General features: G+C 35.1%; 1 protein-coding gene across 1 annotated transcript; it reads right to left on the reverse strand.

Moving 5' to 3' along the window:
• Nucleotides 1-7314: 7314 nt before the first annotated feature.
• On the reverse strand, nt 7315-9188 carry LOC122006108 (putative pentatricopeptide repeat-containing protein At1g02420). The gene has a single exon (XM_042561460.1). The coding sequence runs from the start codon at nt 9114-9116 to the stop codon at nt 7602-7604; it is 1515 nt and encodes a 504-aa protein (XP_042417394.1). The 5' UTR covers nt 9117-9188; the 3' UTR covers nt 7315-7601.
• Nucleotides 9189-16243: the final 7055 nt, after the last annotated feature.

Genomic DNA, 16243 nt, shown 5'->3' on the forward strand with positions numbered 1-16243 from the left:
TGTTTAACCACTTGATTTTTGACTCAAGATGAGGTGTAACTTGTTTGGTAAGAGAAGGGATCTTGCTTAACATTCTCATATGCACCTCAGCCATGTAATTGCTTTTAAAACCACCATCTGTCTTCCATGAAGGATCACAAACCATATCTTTTAGAGTTGCAATTAATACTTGAGCCTCATTCTCTATCCAGAAGTATTTATTTCTCCCACATTCTCAAACTCTTTGATCTTGCTCCATCCTAATATATAATAATGTCAGATCATTAAAAGTAATGAGTAAAAAGGACCATGGGTACAGAAAACTATAACATGTGATACCAAATTTATCAGGAAAAAAAATTATTCGATCATAAATAATATATAAACCAAAATAAAATAATTACTGAAATAAATGAATAATAGTTTAGTTCACAAAATAGGCGTCTTCTTAATCATGACAAACATGTTAAAACATTCATGAAAATGCAATAACAACATCATTAACATATCCCCTTCACCCTTGCCCCATAAATGATCAAGGGTATGATCTTTCTCTCCAATGATTAAACATTTTTAGTGCCAACGTATTTCTAAAGTTGGTTCATTCTTCTATTGGAGGTGATACTTGTCACATATTCATCATCTTCAAAGTCTTCATATTCCATGTCATCTTCTTCAAGTGCTTCCAACTCTTGTGGATCAAAACTTATGTACTTTTGAATCAGATTGTGTAAAAGGCAACATGCTAAAATAATGCACACTGGAGTTTCAATTGGGTAAATGAAGGGGAAGTTAATATTTTCCATCGCCCTTTAGTAAGCCAAACAATCTCTCAATCACATTCCTGGTCTTAGAATATTTCATTTTAAAATACTCTTCGACTATATGTGGTCAGTGACCATGAAACTCATTTAGATGGTACTATTGCCCTCGAAAAGGAGCTAAAATCCATTCAAGTCACAATATCTAGAATCCACCAAATAATAACAACCTTCAAGAATACAAAAAAATAGTTTGCATTAATTATGAGTTTCAATGAAATTTTACATTGAAAATCTAACTAGCTAGTCTAAGATCAATTGTACCTTGAGGAACTTTAAGACCATCAAGACTAATTATAGCATCTCTAAGCACACGACAATCATATGCAGAACCCTCCCATCCTGTTAAAACATATATAAACTGCATGTTTGGACAACATACACCAAATATATTCAAAGCTAAATTTACTTTTCTAGTGTGATATCGAGATTTTTGATCAAAAGGAGGTGTGACTTTGATTAATCTAAAGCACCTAAACAACCTGTCATTTAAATATTTTGAAAAAAAATAATAAATAAGGCAGTTTTTTTTTGTTTCCAATAAGTTACAATGTCAAGAAATACAAATACAAATGATCCTGTCCGGAATCTGAGTCAGATGGAGGCCGGTGGAGATGGCGTTGGTGTTGATGGAGAGACGACTTTGATGCGGCCGTGTGTACACGTCCGAAAAGCCAACCCCCACGTGGAACTCCCTAATCTATAGTACGAGAACTGGTGGTAAGTGAACTCTGCACACACTCAGACAAACACCCAGAATGTTAGAGACTAGAAACCAAGGAAAAAGTTCCCTGCGCAAACCCTCCGATGCTCAAGTTAGGTCATTTTTCCATAGAAGAACAGTGTACGATGGAAAAAGAACTATTGAAGATGAGTGCATATGTGCGCGTACCTGGCTAAGGAAGAGGACCTCCCTTTTTATATGATGTTGCGTACCTTCAAAGCCTGCCTATTGTCAGAGAATAGCGGGTGTTAGTGTCTGTCGGGTGAGAGAGAATGTATGGTGGCCTCCTATTGGTGGAAGGAATGTTTGATTCATAGGCAATAGCAGGCCACTGAAATATTTCCTAACGTATGAAAGTTATTCTCTGACAGGAGGTTATGATTCCCTAACATTGTTGTTGTTGGACCGTGAAGAATCGATAGAGGGGGGGGGGTGAATATCGATAACAAAAAAAACGTCGAAAAGAGTTTAGCGCAACGGAAAATATAAGCAAAAGGAAACAAGGCTAACATAGGTTCTTTTTACTTGGTTCGGAGCATGTGTCGACTCCTATTCCAAGGCCCGCACTCGTCGAGTGCTTTCGTTGGGCAATTCACTAGCAATTCGAATATAGATTACAAATTAAGTACAAAATTGCTAATAAAAAAAATTAACGACAACAAAAAGAATTAGAACAGAAAAGGAAAGCTTGTCGGAGATCACAGCGTCGCAGGAGCACAAGGAAGCAGATTGTCAGTTCTGAGTTGTGTTTTGAAGGAAGAGGACCTCTCCTTTTTATATGACGTCGTGTAGCTTTAAAGCCTGCCTATTGTCAAAGAATGTCGAGTGGCAGGGTCTGTTAGGTGAGAAAGGATATACGGTGGCCTCCTATTGGTGGAAGGAATGTTTCATTTGTAGGTAATAACATATCACTGAAATATTCCCCTGACGTATGACAGTTATTCTCTGACAGGAGGTTACGATTTCTTGACATTATTATCGCTTAGCACTTTCCGTCCCGCTCGGATTTAGTTACAGACAGCTCGAGATGACCGTTCAAATGTACCACCCGGCTTGAGTCTTGATGAGGAGGATGAGCTGTGGTGGGAACCTATCTTTCACGCCTTGATCGCTAAAGGGTCGGTCGAGAGTTATCTTAGTGAAAGTACCAAACCTAGCTACACGGCTTGAGCTGGGAAAGTCCGATCAACCGAGGGCAGGTCAGGAACTAGTACGATCTCCATCTTATATTTCAGATCTGGGGGGCCTACCCTGGTTGTGACCATCCAAGAAATATATGGTTGATGACGTGAGACGGTCCAACTCCCTCTTTCTCCTAACTGTTGACTGTCACATCGTCTTGACTTTTGACTACCATGCCCCCTTAACTTTTGACTATCACGTTCTCTTGACTATTGACTGCCTAGCCTTATCAGGCCTCACCTTTATGCAGCGTATCAACAAACTACCTTGAAACACCGCTAACGATCATTTTAACAATCTTTAGTAATAGGATCTGATTTTTTTAATCAAAATGGAATGTAATTTCAAGATTGCCAGAAGACAACTATTAAAATATCGACTGATAGTTTCTCCACTTCATAAAAATAGTAAACTCATTATCCTTTTTTTTATGGTGAGTCAAAACATGCACAAAAATAATAACTACTTATATAGACATATTTTTGGTATCTTTTAAATCTCCAATATATGTTACCATCTCACATAATATTCTAAAAGTGTGTCTATCCATTCGAAGCTCACTAATACAAGTAGTCAGATTTTTCAGTGAGTCTAAACACCCAATTCATTCTCTGAAACCTTTTCTCTTCTTTGGTTTTAAGTGGAGGTCTAATAATAGGCAAATGTAGCAACAATAAGCGGTACACATAACATATACAACACTAAACATGTTCACTATTGATGCTATAATTTGAATGTTTCAAATTATTTTATGTCTTCTACTAGCACTAGTAATACATGCCATTATCTTCTACATGGCAATAAAGAAAAATTAATCTAAAGGGGTTACATACATAATTATTAATTAAGCACATGCAAAAGTTTGAAAAACCAAATAAAATGTTACAGAATCTAAACAAGACAGGATTATTAAACTCACATATATTGGAAGAGACGATATCGCTAACATAAGTTCCTTAACAAAAATAAAACTCACGTGTATTGGAAAAATAACTACTAAAAGTATAAATATTCACCTTGAAAAACCCAAATAACCCACTTAATTCAACCTCAATCCCATTAATCTTAAATCCATCCATTATGTATAAGATAAAATTAGAAAAAAAATGCAACCTTTAATGATAGTGGCATAAATTACTCACAAACAAGATAAGAAAAAAAGAAGAAGAAAGAAACATGCTTGAGATTTCGCTAAAGATGGATCTTGATGCAAGCTATGAAGGAGATGGCTTACAATTGGAAACCAGAATGAAAAGCTGAAGAAAAAAATGGGTGTACCGAAAACAACAACCATTTAAAAAAAATCTTGAAATCATACACATCCTTAAACACTATGAAAACCCACTCAATCCAATCCCAATCCCACAAACCATACACCTTGTAAAAGTAATTACATCGGGGATCACTCCCCTAAAAATTCCCAAAGTTAAGTTCAAAGATTGAACTTTCCTAAATTCAGCAATGAACTTCTCCTTAACCAAATAAAAAAAAACAAAACAGAGGTCTGTCAAAAACAGTCATGGCTATACTAAAGCTTAATCTCCAAATTGGGAAAAACAGTAAAATTTCAAGCAGAGCATATCGATATCCATAAATTAATAACTGACGTTATTAATCCAGATCCAAAATCTACTCAAAAGAATATTGTAAATAGAGAAGGAGGTCAATTTCTGATTTAATCGAAACTGTGCGAGGATAGATATGCTAGTTAAAACAAGATCTAGAATCTACAAAGTAAGAGAGAAGATATAGGAAGATGTGATAAGATAAAATCAGGAAAAAATGCAGTCTTTTAAAGAAAAAATACAAAATATTTTTACAAGATAGGAAATATGAAAGAAAAAAAAAATAAAACCTATTTGAGATTTGAAGATGGAGCAGATGTAGAAACGAGATTGCTTCTTGGTAACTATTGTGAGAGAGAAACGGACTTTCCAGTAACGAGATGAGATGATAGAGATGATGAGAGCACTAGAATGAATTAGGGAAAAAAACGACACATAAAGAGATGGGAATAAATTCTAAACCCGTCACTTTAATTGGGTTTTATCTATTTTAGATTATTTAGGAATGATTCCAAAATTATTATTTCCAAACTCGTTAACTAAATACTTTATATTTCTATTATTCCATTCTCTTATTTCTAAACTCCTAAATCAAACACTACCTAAGAGTGTGAGAAGATCAATCCAAATGTGACAGGAAACTCTATCTAGTTTTCAAAAAGGATAAGCGGTTAGAGTTTTGACTTATTAAATAAGTATATAAATTGATAAACATGTTATCATAGAACAACTCAAGAAACTTGAACCTAACTCATTTATTTGCAAGCTATAATTGTATTAATCAGTTTATGAACCAACCCGTTTAATTTAAACTCAAAATCTGCAAGTTTGTGTTGAGTCATGTTGTGTAAATTTGTTGTGTCATCTTTTACTACCCCTGTGATTGGCCTTTGCTGTAATTGTTTAGGGTCCCAGAATGCCCTCATGTTGTCCATCTGTAGCTATGAAAATTTGTAGCCAACTGTTTTAGGGCTCCAGTTTTGATCAACAGTTGAGTTAACCAACTCCATCAAATCTGCCCAAAGATTCAGGATTCTCTAAAATAAGATAGTTTCCTCCCTTATGTATTACCATTTGATAATCATCATTTTATCACGATATTTAAACTTCTATTTTCATGTTTTTCATCCTCTTATATGGTAAATTCGCATTATACTACATTTCACGAGTTAGATTCATTGTTGGACTTTACTGTAATTTATCTTTTATTTGTGAAATTATAATTAATTATTTGAATGTGATTTTTATAGACAATCAAAGGGCCATAGACTTAATCGGATCGATCCAAATTGAGCTTAAAATTTGGGCTAAAGGACGAAAATTAATCTGAATTAATATGGATCGATCATGTAAGATCCAAAAGAATCTGAGTCATCAATCAAGATTTGATCCATCCAACTCAAAGGAGAGTAGATCACGCCATTAATCAAGATCTGGAGCTTTGAATTAAGATTTGAATTGATTCTAGACTTAGATCAAGTTCTGAAGAGTTCTCAGCTATTGATACGGATATGATCAAATTTAAAAGAGTGCTCAGTTGGGAGATCATCAAAAAATAGATTGGGCACGAAAGAGAAAATAAAATTGCAACCTCCTCCATCAACGCCGACCACCGGAGCTTCCTTCCACCTTCATCCATCAAGGTAAAGGGGAATTCCCTTCCTCATTCATCCACCTTCATCCATCCACCAGCGAAGAAGCAAAGTGATTCCCTATTTCATCCACGCGCCACCATCGAGCTCTGACCACCTACCTTCATCTACATCCCGAGATGCCAAGATCTCCTTCATCATCAGAGCTACTTGAGAAAAATGGGGATTCCCTCTCTATTCATTTCCAGCACCGGCCATTCCTTTTCCGAACATCATCCACCGCCACCGTGATCCGCCAAGTTCAACCCGAAGCTGACAAGCCTTTTGAAAAAGAAAGGGGATTCCCTACCTCTTTAGAAGACTCAATTCTACCTCCCTCTCACACAATCTGCCATCAATTCTACTCTGATTGAAGTCTCTGCCAATCGACACCAACACCAAGTCTTCTTCTTCGATTTTGGAATGCCCTTGTTCATTCAGTAAGCATTAATTTGGTTGTCAAATTTTCCTTTCTTTTTGTTGTTTCAAATAATTCCATGGTAACTCTACTGATTGTAGCAAGTTGTTTGAACTCGTTTGTTTCCACATATTGGACTAATCATTCAGATGAGTAGTTATTCACATGCCATTGCTTCAGGTGGATTGTTGTTGCCCTTTGTTACATTAGTGTAGTAGCTAGGGTTAGTGTAGATTGATTGTTTTCTTTGAGTTCTATGAATTGCAATTGTAGTGTAGGTTTGAATTTCCCTTAAGAGCATACACTAAGATCCCTTGTTTTGATTGTATGTTTAATTGTTTAGAAAAACCTTCATTTAAAACATAAAAAACCTAAAACCCCATTGAATTCACCATCTACATTCCTATGAGAGACGATCCAGCCATTCCCTATACTACATTAGTGTAGTTCAGGGTTTGGTAATTAATTTGATTGAAATCGTGTCACAGCAACATGCTTATCAAAACTATCCTTGCTCTATTTTAACAACTATGTATTTTCCTATTTATGATACAGATAAGAGCTAGGCTTTCGGCCTTCATTTCCTCAAAAAATATTGAATACTTTGGAGGGTGTGACAGAGAATACTGTTATAGATCAACCACAACTGAGAAAGCACTTGTTTCTACCCCACGAGAGTGCATTATAAACGAACGCCAAGTTGACATAGATTATACAATTTTTCTCAACATATCAATACATAATTATATATGTTAAAAATAGTCTCCATTAAATGACTTAGTACAACATTTGGCACAAGCTGCACTATGTCAGATCAAAGTTCTGTAAAATCTAACCAAAAAGGTAAATTCATCTATCTTTTAGAATATTGAAGTGCCATAATTCTTATTAAACAATAACCGTAGGCTGGTAAAGAGTGGAGAAAAACTCAATACCAGAGACCCAATGCTAACTGGAGAAAACCTTTTGGCTTCATGCCCCTTTTTGCTTGAAGTTGAAGCATCTTCTTTCATGAACATGTTTACATTGGCATAAATTGTCCTAGTACAAGAGTTCAAATGATCGGAAGAATGTTGGAGCCTCAGATCGAGTATAGCTCTGTACCTAACTGCATCACACTTTCAAGAATTTCACTGATCAATAATTAAGGTATCAAAAGTAATTTTCCTTTCAAATTGTGATTGTCACTAAATATTGAGTGGTTACTTCTCCAACGCTTGATCCTAGGTAACTGATAACTTTTAACCAGAGTGCAAAGTGACAGATCCTAAGTCACATAAATTAACAGGGGTTGGGCACATCAATTCTTTCAAGTCCATGTGGAATTTTATGTTCGAACATGGCCATCTTGTTTGATAGATTCATTATAGAATCTTTCCTGTTTGTCAGTTCCATCAAAACCTTAATCCTTCGGAAGGACAAATTGCTTGGCTTCTGCCCTTTCTCAGCCATCTGAATGAAGCACTGCTCAGCCTCATCTAATTTTCCTGTGTCGCATAGTAGATCAATCAATACATCAGAGACCAACGTGAATGAACCAAAACCGTGATTCACCATATCATTCCAAAGCTCAAGAGCCATTTCCACATTCTCCTGCCGGCGGAATAACCTTATGAGAAACATGCAAGACTGCGTGTTGGGCAAGCATCCATTTATCTTCATCCTCTTGTAAAGCTTCCAGGAATTCCCTAGGTCATTAGCCCAATAGAAGATTCTGAAGAATAGATTATAGCTTGTGGCATTTGGAGATAAACCTCTCTCCGTCATCTCAGTCATCAAAGAAAAGGCATTCTCAAGCCTTTTTGCAATGCAGAAATTTCGAATAGATGCATTGTATGCAGCAACATCAGGGTAACATCCATACTCTCTCATTTCCTTTAGAACATCTTTAGCTTTATCAGGTTGACCTACCAATCCTAATCCACCAATCAAACTAGTATATGTGATCACATCAGGGTAGATCTCCTCTTCCCTCATCTTATCTATCGTCTTATATGCTTTCTCCACATCACGGTTCTTACAGTAGACATCTACCATGCAATTGTATGAAACCAAATCCGGCTTCACCCCAAGCTCAGCCATCTCCCTGAAGAATCCTTCAGCCTCCTCAGTTGACTTCCAACCTGACAACAATATGTTAAACGTCTGAATGTTAGGCCGAAAATCGTGTTTCAGGCTATGATACACATTTCGGGCATCGGCCATGCTCTTCTCCTGGCACAGGGTCCTCAAAAGAGCATTGAAACAATTGGTATCGAACTCAATGGAGAGTCTACGAAACTTGCGGAAGCTCTCAACCGTCTGCTGGACGGAACAAACCTTGGCAATCCGCGCAAGGACGATTTGAATGGTGCGGATGGTGATCAAGGTCCGATCTTTCTGCCGCATCTCGACGAGCAGGTTCCATGCGTCCTCAAATCGCCTGCTCCGACCCAGGATAAAGAGCATGGTGTCATAAGAGAAGCCGGTGTGGAAGAACCCTTTGCGTTTGCCGGTAAGCTCGAAGAACTCCAGAGCCCGGGAGGGGTCCCCGTGACCGAAACGAAATCTTTTGAGGACGCCATCGATGAGATCATTGGAAATAAAGACTTTTGACTGCTTAAGAGACCTTTTCATCAAATCGATGGAGGAGGAGTTGATGATGATGTGGAAGACGGTATTGATGCTGTCGGCGTTGGCCGCTGCTGCCTCATCTGCTTCAATCGCAACGTACCCAGTAGAAAGGAGGAGCTTCTGGAGCGGAAGGACATCGCAGCCGCGACGGTAGGGTTTGACAAGGATGCGATTCAAGAGCATTTCGCCTTGGGGTTTTCTCGAACAGATGTGAGGTACAAGGAAAACGAACGGAATTAGGGTTCTTGAGTTCTGCTCCTGTGGAGGTTTTGAATGATTATCATATCGGAGACGCGAGTACAAGGTTCCTGCCGTTATATTCTCTATAACGGGTAAACCATAAGTCATCGCAAAAGGCAAATCGCTTGTCCTCAGCGCTCCCGCTGCACCTGACCTCAGACCATCATGAGGGAGATAAATCATGGTAGCCGAGAGGGCAAGTGGTGGTGGGATGAGTTGCATAGGATCCGAAGATTTACGCCCTGACAACCCTGTGGTTCGACCCCGCGACCTCATATGGGAAGCATGCCACCACTTACCATCTTGGTTACCATCTCGGATAACCCGTGGGGTCAGGTAAACCACAAGTCATGGTGGCAAAAAGATGAATACACTTGCCCTCGTCAATCCGTCTCCTACTAGTCTTTGAAATAGTGACTAGCACATAAGAGAGATATTTATCTCGATTTTGTTAAGATTTAAACCCTAGATCTTATGATAATAACACTTCATGTACTAATCACTAGACCATATGAGGAGATCAGGTAAATCATAAGTCAGCACATATGTGGATTTGATATCAAAGGGAAATTATATATCAAATGCGTCATCACTAATCAATATATATATGAGTAATTGTTGCTAGCTAAGGTAAAATATTTAGATGAGTAACGGTTGCTTGCTAAGGTAAAATATTAATATACTGAATCATTTGGGTGAACAATATCACCATCATCTTTTTACCGAACCACATAGCTAACTTTGGCAAATATCCGATTCACGTACATTACTTTGAAAATTTTCAAATCATGTATTGCTGTTGCAATAACTCTTTGGTTTTTTCAATGACATACATGTCCTTGTGCATCTATCGCCTAAAGAAAGCAAAATGTAAGAATTTTAAATATTATTTAACAGTATTCTATATTTATTTTTTGTTTACATTTGTTTTATTTTTCTTTTCAACGGCTATCTTAAGTTTTTGTCTATTGATATTTTGATTGATAAAAAAACCGTTAGTACAATGAACATTTTGGTCTTCGATGATAAAAAGTGTGCTTATATGCATTTTCCTTTGAGGTTGTTCACGTTACGTTTGTTCTCATCTGAAATAAGGGTGAAAATTGAATCCTCCCCGAGCCATCTTGATCCGTACAACTTTTTCATTTTCCCATTTAAAAAAACTCCCAACGAAATCGTGAAATCTCAAAATCACAAAACCTCTTCATTGTCAAAACCACAAAACCCTAACTAATCCCTACGTTTCCTTCCGTCACGTGGTCTTCAGGCTGAAGGTCGTGCAACACCAGCTTCTTCACCTCCATCGACGTCTTCATCAGCTTCTTCACCTTCATCGACGCCTTCACCAGTTTCTTCACCTTCATCAGTGTCTTTGTTCTCCGACAATATGAAAGTCCAATTCTTATCCTTCACTGGCTACTATGTTCATAATCCAACTACAATGTCAAAGCATTCAACTTCATATCTTGAAAGGTAATAATTTTTTTATTATAATTTTTTTTTCCTTTGTGTTTTTAAAATTTTCATTTATTTTAATACTCTCATTATAATAATTTAACTTTGTTTTACTTAGTTCATAACTTCGTTTTATGAATATTATCTCATCGAATTGTCTTACGCATTGCCATTCAGCTATTTCATCCAACTTTATTTATAAAACACATCAATTTAGTTGTTTAGATTTGTAAAATCATCTAATATATGCATAGTTCAGTTGTGATATATTATATGTAACTATGTTAATACTATCTAGATGAATTGCCTAAGACATAATCTAAATAGCATATTTAGTTTTATTCTATGTAAGATTTCCATTGCTACAATATAATAAGGATCTCTTAATCTAAATAGATTATATCATCTCTAATCTCATATATGTGTATAAACCTCATCGTGTTGTTTTACTTTGTTCATCAACTTAGTTTAGTTTATCTCTAAATTTAATATTTTTTAGATTATATGTTATTTATTTTTTCCTTCGTTGTAATTCTCTAATTGTTCTATTGAGTAAATTTAGTTTAGCTTAGTTTAAAAAAAGATATTTAATTGAATTTTACAAAAGCTTGATTGATTGTTGTTATATGATAGAAAATTAAAAGAATTACATCTAGTTCTGCAACTAAGATCCAATTATCAACTACGGAGAAAAAGTTACATTGGATGAGTAAGTTGGGACATTTTATGAAATTTTGTTCTAAAACTTCCACAAAGGAAAAGGCAAGGGAAGGAAAGGGTCATTTAGGAGTTATTCTCCATAAAAAACACATGTATTATAGGAGTAACTCATTTGAGTCATTCCTCACCATACTAGCAATTTGACATCTTAGAAGATTACTGATGAACATATTTGAGAATTAGGATATGGAAATAAAGATATTCAAATTCTCCAACGTGGTTATGTCTTTCACAACCAAAGATGTAGCATTATTGTTTGGAATCCCAAATAGAGGAAGACATGTCCAGATGGATTCCAATATTGCTTCTGGTACATTACTCAAAAGATTTTTTTGCAAGGAAAGAATTAAATCGATTTAGATTGAAAAAATCTATTAAGGGCATATTATCTCTCAGTGGATTCAGATACAAATGTTTTGCTATTTTATAAATTTTGTATTTTGTATTTTTTTTCTTCTATTTTTTTTTTGCCTTTAGTATATATAAGCTACCTTTAAGGATTATCGATATTGTCGAGGACTTTAATAGTCTGGAAAGTTATAATTGGGTTAAGGCAATATATATTTATATGGCTCCTCAACTCTCAATGTTTAGGGATGCTTTTGCATCAAAGACTTCTATCCTTATCCTCTCACTACCTTATATGAAGGGATTTACCATCTACTTACAGTAAGTTTTGATTAGTTAGTTAATTTATTTCAAAAATATGTAATAGTATCTAATTGTTGAATTATTACACATGTTTGATTTCTTGAGCATGTTTCTATTCAATTGGCAAGCAACATGGTAACACCGAGGATAAATAAGTGGTCGGCAGTTTACTTATTCTCATAGAAATAAAGTAAGGGCTAAGTTAGCAAAAGTTGTATCTACACAGGTAACCATTATGTGTATTTCCACCCATGTTAAATGCATGTTATATAGTTACATGTTTTTAATTAATTATGAAATATTATTAATTTTGTAGATTATTGTTGATATTCTCCCTACCACTAGGAAAGTTCATTTACTTGAGACCCCCTCCTTATTGAATACGAGTCAATATCACAATCGGATTAGACATCAACTGTACAATTTTATATAGACTCAGAGGAAAAAGCTGAATGTTCACATTGCATTGCAAAGTAAAAACAAATCCAAAAGCTTGCCTTTGAAAATGAAAGTTCAGTTAAAATTAACAAGAATTAGTTGTCATATTGGAAAGGGAAGGTTTTTCTTATCCAACTAGCCACCCTATAGAAAATCCTCATCCTAATCTTGTTTCAACTAATGTGATGAGGAGAGGATGTGAAAGAAGTCGTTATAACCTCAGGGTCACTCCTAAAAATATACCTAATTGGCTACTATTGGTTTCAAGTAGGAAGAGGATCAGGAGAGAAATAAAGGTGGATGAAGGGGGTAACTTGGAGATAAAGTCTAGGGTGGATGATTTTGATATGCAAGAAGAGAATAAAACTATATTATTCGCCGATGAAACTAATGAAGAAGAAGAGGCTCATAGAATAAAAGGAAGGGAGAAGGAAATTAACAAGTTGAACGCTATTAAACTAAGTTAACATTTATGTAGTAATATTTAGGTTGGTTATTAATTGTATTTTCTTTAATTTGACTTTTCTTTTGTTAAATACATTGAGTTGGATTTATTTGCAGTATCACAAAGAAAAATTCAAATAACAAAAAAAATGAGAAAAAGATGTAGCCTATTTGATAGAAGATGGCCTAGTTTTGAGTTTCTATAAGAGGAAGGCTACTACTCATTGACAATACATGTCTTCCTCACATGTGTATTAGGCAGCATATTTACCAATAGGGATGTAATTGATGCTTATATTTTATTACTCTTCAGGGAAGTGTCCTCGTTTGGTAGATCATATAAACAATCCATATATTGTTCGATCAAATTCATGGTAAATTTTTGACTTCATATTATAAATTTGTATATTTTTTTTGTGATATTATTACACTAATTTACGATTATATATTGAATCTTGCAGTTATCATATGAATATATATAGGAAATAATTTTATATCAAATTATCAAAATCAATTCGGCTGATTAAGAAGTTAGGTATATATTTTTATACCTATAAATACTAATCGTGCACATTATCATTTAATGATTATGGACACCGATGCAAAAACATTCTATCGTTATAATTCATTGTCCTATAACTATAAATATGATCAACATTTTATAGAGTTGGTTAGTATTAATTATTAAATATTTATATTCTAGCATTATGATAGTTATTATATATTTTTATATTTTTTTATCTATCCAATGCTCACAGGTCTCTAGATTTAAAATGTTTCCCCATGATAAACTAAAGGAAATGCAAGATGGATTACAAGTTTATCATCTTTTAGACGAATGAGCCTTTACTAAAGTCGATTATTCTCAACAAATATTATCATAAGTAAATTATTACATTATTAGTAAATTTATTGGTACTTTAACATTATATTTTGTGATATTGTAGAAATGACTATGAATTCTTTGTTATGCAATATATCAAACATCTTTTGTATAATATGAATACGGAATTCACACAAAGAGACATTGATAAATTTAGAGTAAAGGTTGTGATATCCATCATTAAGGATAATTTCTGTAAATTCAAAATAGAATGAATCATCAATCTTGCTGTTGATGTGTTTTCGTATATTTTTATTTCTTGTATATCAAATGATGTTGTACATATGTTTGTTGTAAATTGATACTTCATCTACTTGAACAATGTGATGTCGTGTTATATTTGAGAGATATCTTAAGACAATCACCTTATGGAATGTACTATTTATTGGATAACTAGAAATTCACTATTTGAGTGCACATTCTCTATGTGTTTGATTGGATTTTAACTCATTTACCATGAATGTCCATAATACGATTCATATCATAAAAGAACTTGTGATTGGATCACGACTAGTGAGCATCTTTACATGTGTAATTATGAATGTATTAAAATCTTTCCTAGTCGATGAATTGATGTGTTTGGACATCATTAATTCTGTGATACTAGCATGGTTATACTCCTTGGTCTAACCAAGGAGTTGTTTCTCACTGGCTGAAGACATTGAGATATCGAGTTAAACGTGGATGCTAGTTATGGTAACTAGTTCATTAAAGTGACCTGCTATAAGACTTCATATAATTCTCTACATATATGGATATGTTAATGAAGCTCTTACTGTAGCTTGAGTACAAGTTTCTTTCGACTTGAGGGGTTCAAGTCACCTTGGTCACGGAGGCTTATACTTTGACATCTTAAATAAGCATATTCGAAGAGGTGTGGACCCGGGATGATTGAATATAAGCCAAAGTGCCTGAAGGTGTTTGAATAACCAATAAAGGATTCACCACTCCTTACAAGTAAATGTATACCCTATAACTACTTGTTAGGATTGTTACTCAAAATATTTAGCCAAAGCATCACATGTTAAGAGTGTTGTACTCTTGGACACATATACGACTAACTTAAATCCGCAGGACAAGGAAGTATTATTTAGGCTAGGTGTGATATAGTCAACCTAATATAAACTAACACAAAAACTATGTCCTGAACTAAGTGGGTATAAGATAAGTGAAAGGAACGAGACACGACTTATTGTAGCTAATGAAGGGTTCAGAAGTGGTTTTGGAATCAACTATAATTTTTCAATTAATTGGGAATCATAATGTATTACTAGGTGTCACACATGATCATTCCATAATTAATGGTTAATTATGAACGACTAACATAATTGGGAACCCATAAGGTCACATGCACTATAAGTTTATCTTAAAAACTTAAAACGAGTTTAAGAATTGAATTATCAAATAGATAGAGAGACAGAGTTTGGTTGGACCAAATGAAAAGGATAAATATGGAAAAATATTTGTTAGAACAAAAGCGCAGATGAGTTATGACTACTGTAGGAGATATGGATTCATTATGATTTGATAATAGACCAAAAGGGATTTAGTTTAGTTATAAAACAACTTGGTTTAATAATAAACCAAAAGGGTTTGGTTTAATTATGAACCAAGATGGTTTAGTTTTAAACCAAACTTAATCTTAATGGTAATGGATTGGATTGACTTTGCTTATTCGGTTTGGGAGATGACTTGCTCCCCAAATCATGTAGAGGTGTATAAATAATCCTCTATGAGGAGAAGAGAGTAGTGATTTTATTTTTTGAGAGAAGACTCTAATATGATTAAGACTTCTTCTCATCCTCTTCTCCCTCTCCCTCTCTCTAGTTGCCCGCAGCCCAAGCTCTTGCCGCTCAAGAGTTACCACCGGCCATCTCTAGCCGCCGAATTTGGTGTCAATGAATTCGGTGCTGACGAATTTAGTGCCAATGACTTTGGTGCCAACGAATTTAATGCCGACGATTTTGATGCCGACGAATTCAATGTCGATAATTTCGGTGTCTCACAACCCACCAAATCGTGTTGTGAGAGTTATCTCAAATTTCTTCACCTTCACGCTGGGCTAGTATCGATCAAAGACGAACGACTTATGGCTTCGTGAAGCCGTCTCAATGACAACTCGGCGTGGATATGAGTAGAGGCAAACTACACTAGGTTTGCTAGTTGATGCCCTTTCCACTTAGCATCATCCATCAAGTATACCTAGAGTAAACGTTATTTTAGGAAATTTTATTTTATGATTATGTCTTACTGTGTTGAAAAGACCCTTGACTTCCCTCACCTTCATGGAACCCATAACATAAATTGCAACATTTATGAATCAAATAATAACCCATCAACCAGTCAAATAGCATAACTCTAAACCATTGGAATGGAAAACTATAATAGAAATCCCACTAGATAAGAACCACCATTATTCGACATACATGGAAACATCATAACTCAAGAAATTTTAGATAAAGGAAAAATGGAAACACCA

This window comes from Zingiber officinale, chromosome 7B, assembly GCF_018446385.1.
Source record: "Zingiber officinale cultivar Zhangliang chromosome 7B, Zo_v1.1, whole genome shotgun sequence".
Lineage (NCBI taxonomy): Eukaryota > Viridiplantae > Streptophyta > Magnoliopsida > Zingiberales > Zingiberaceae > Zingiber > Zingiber officinale.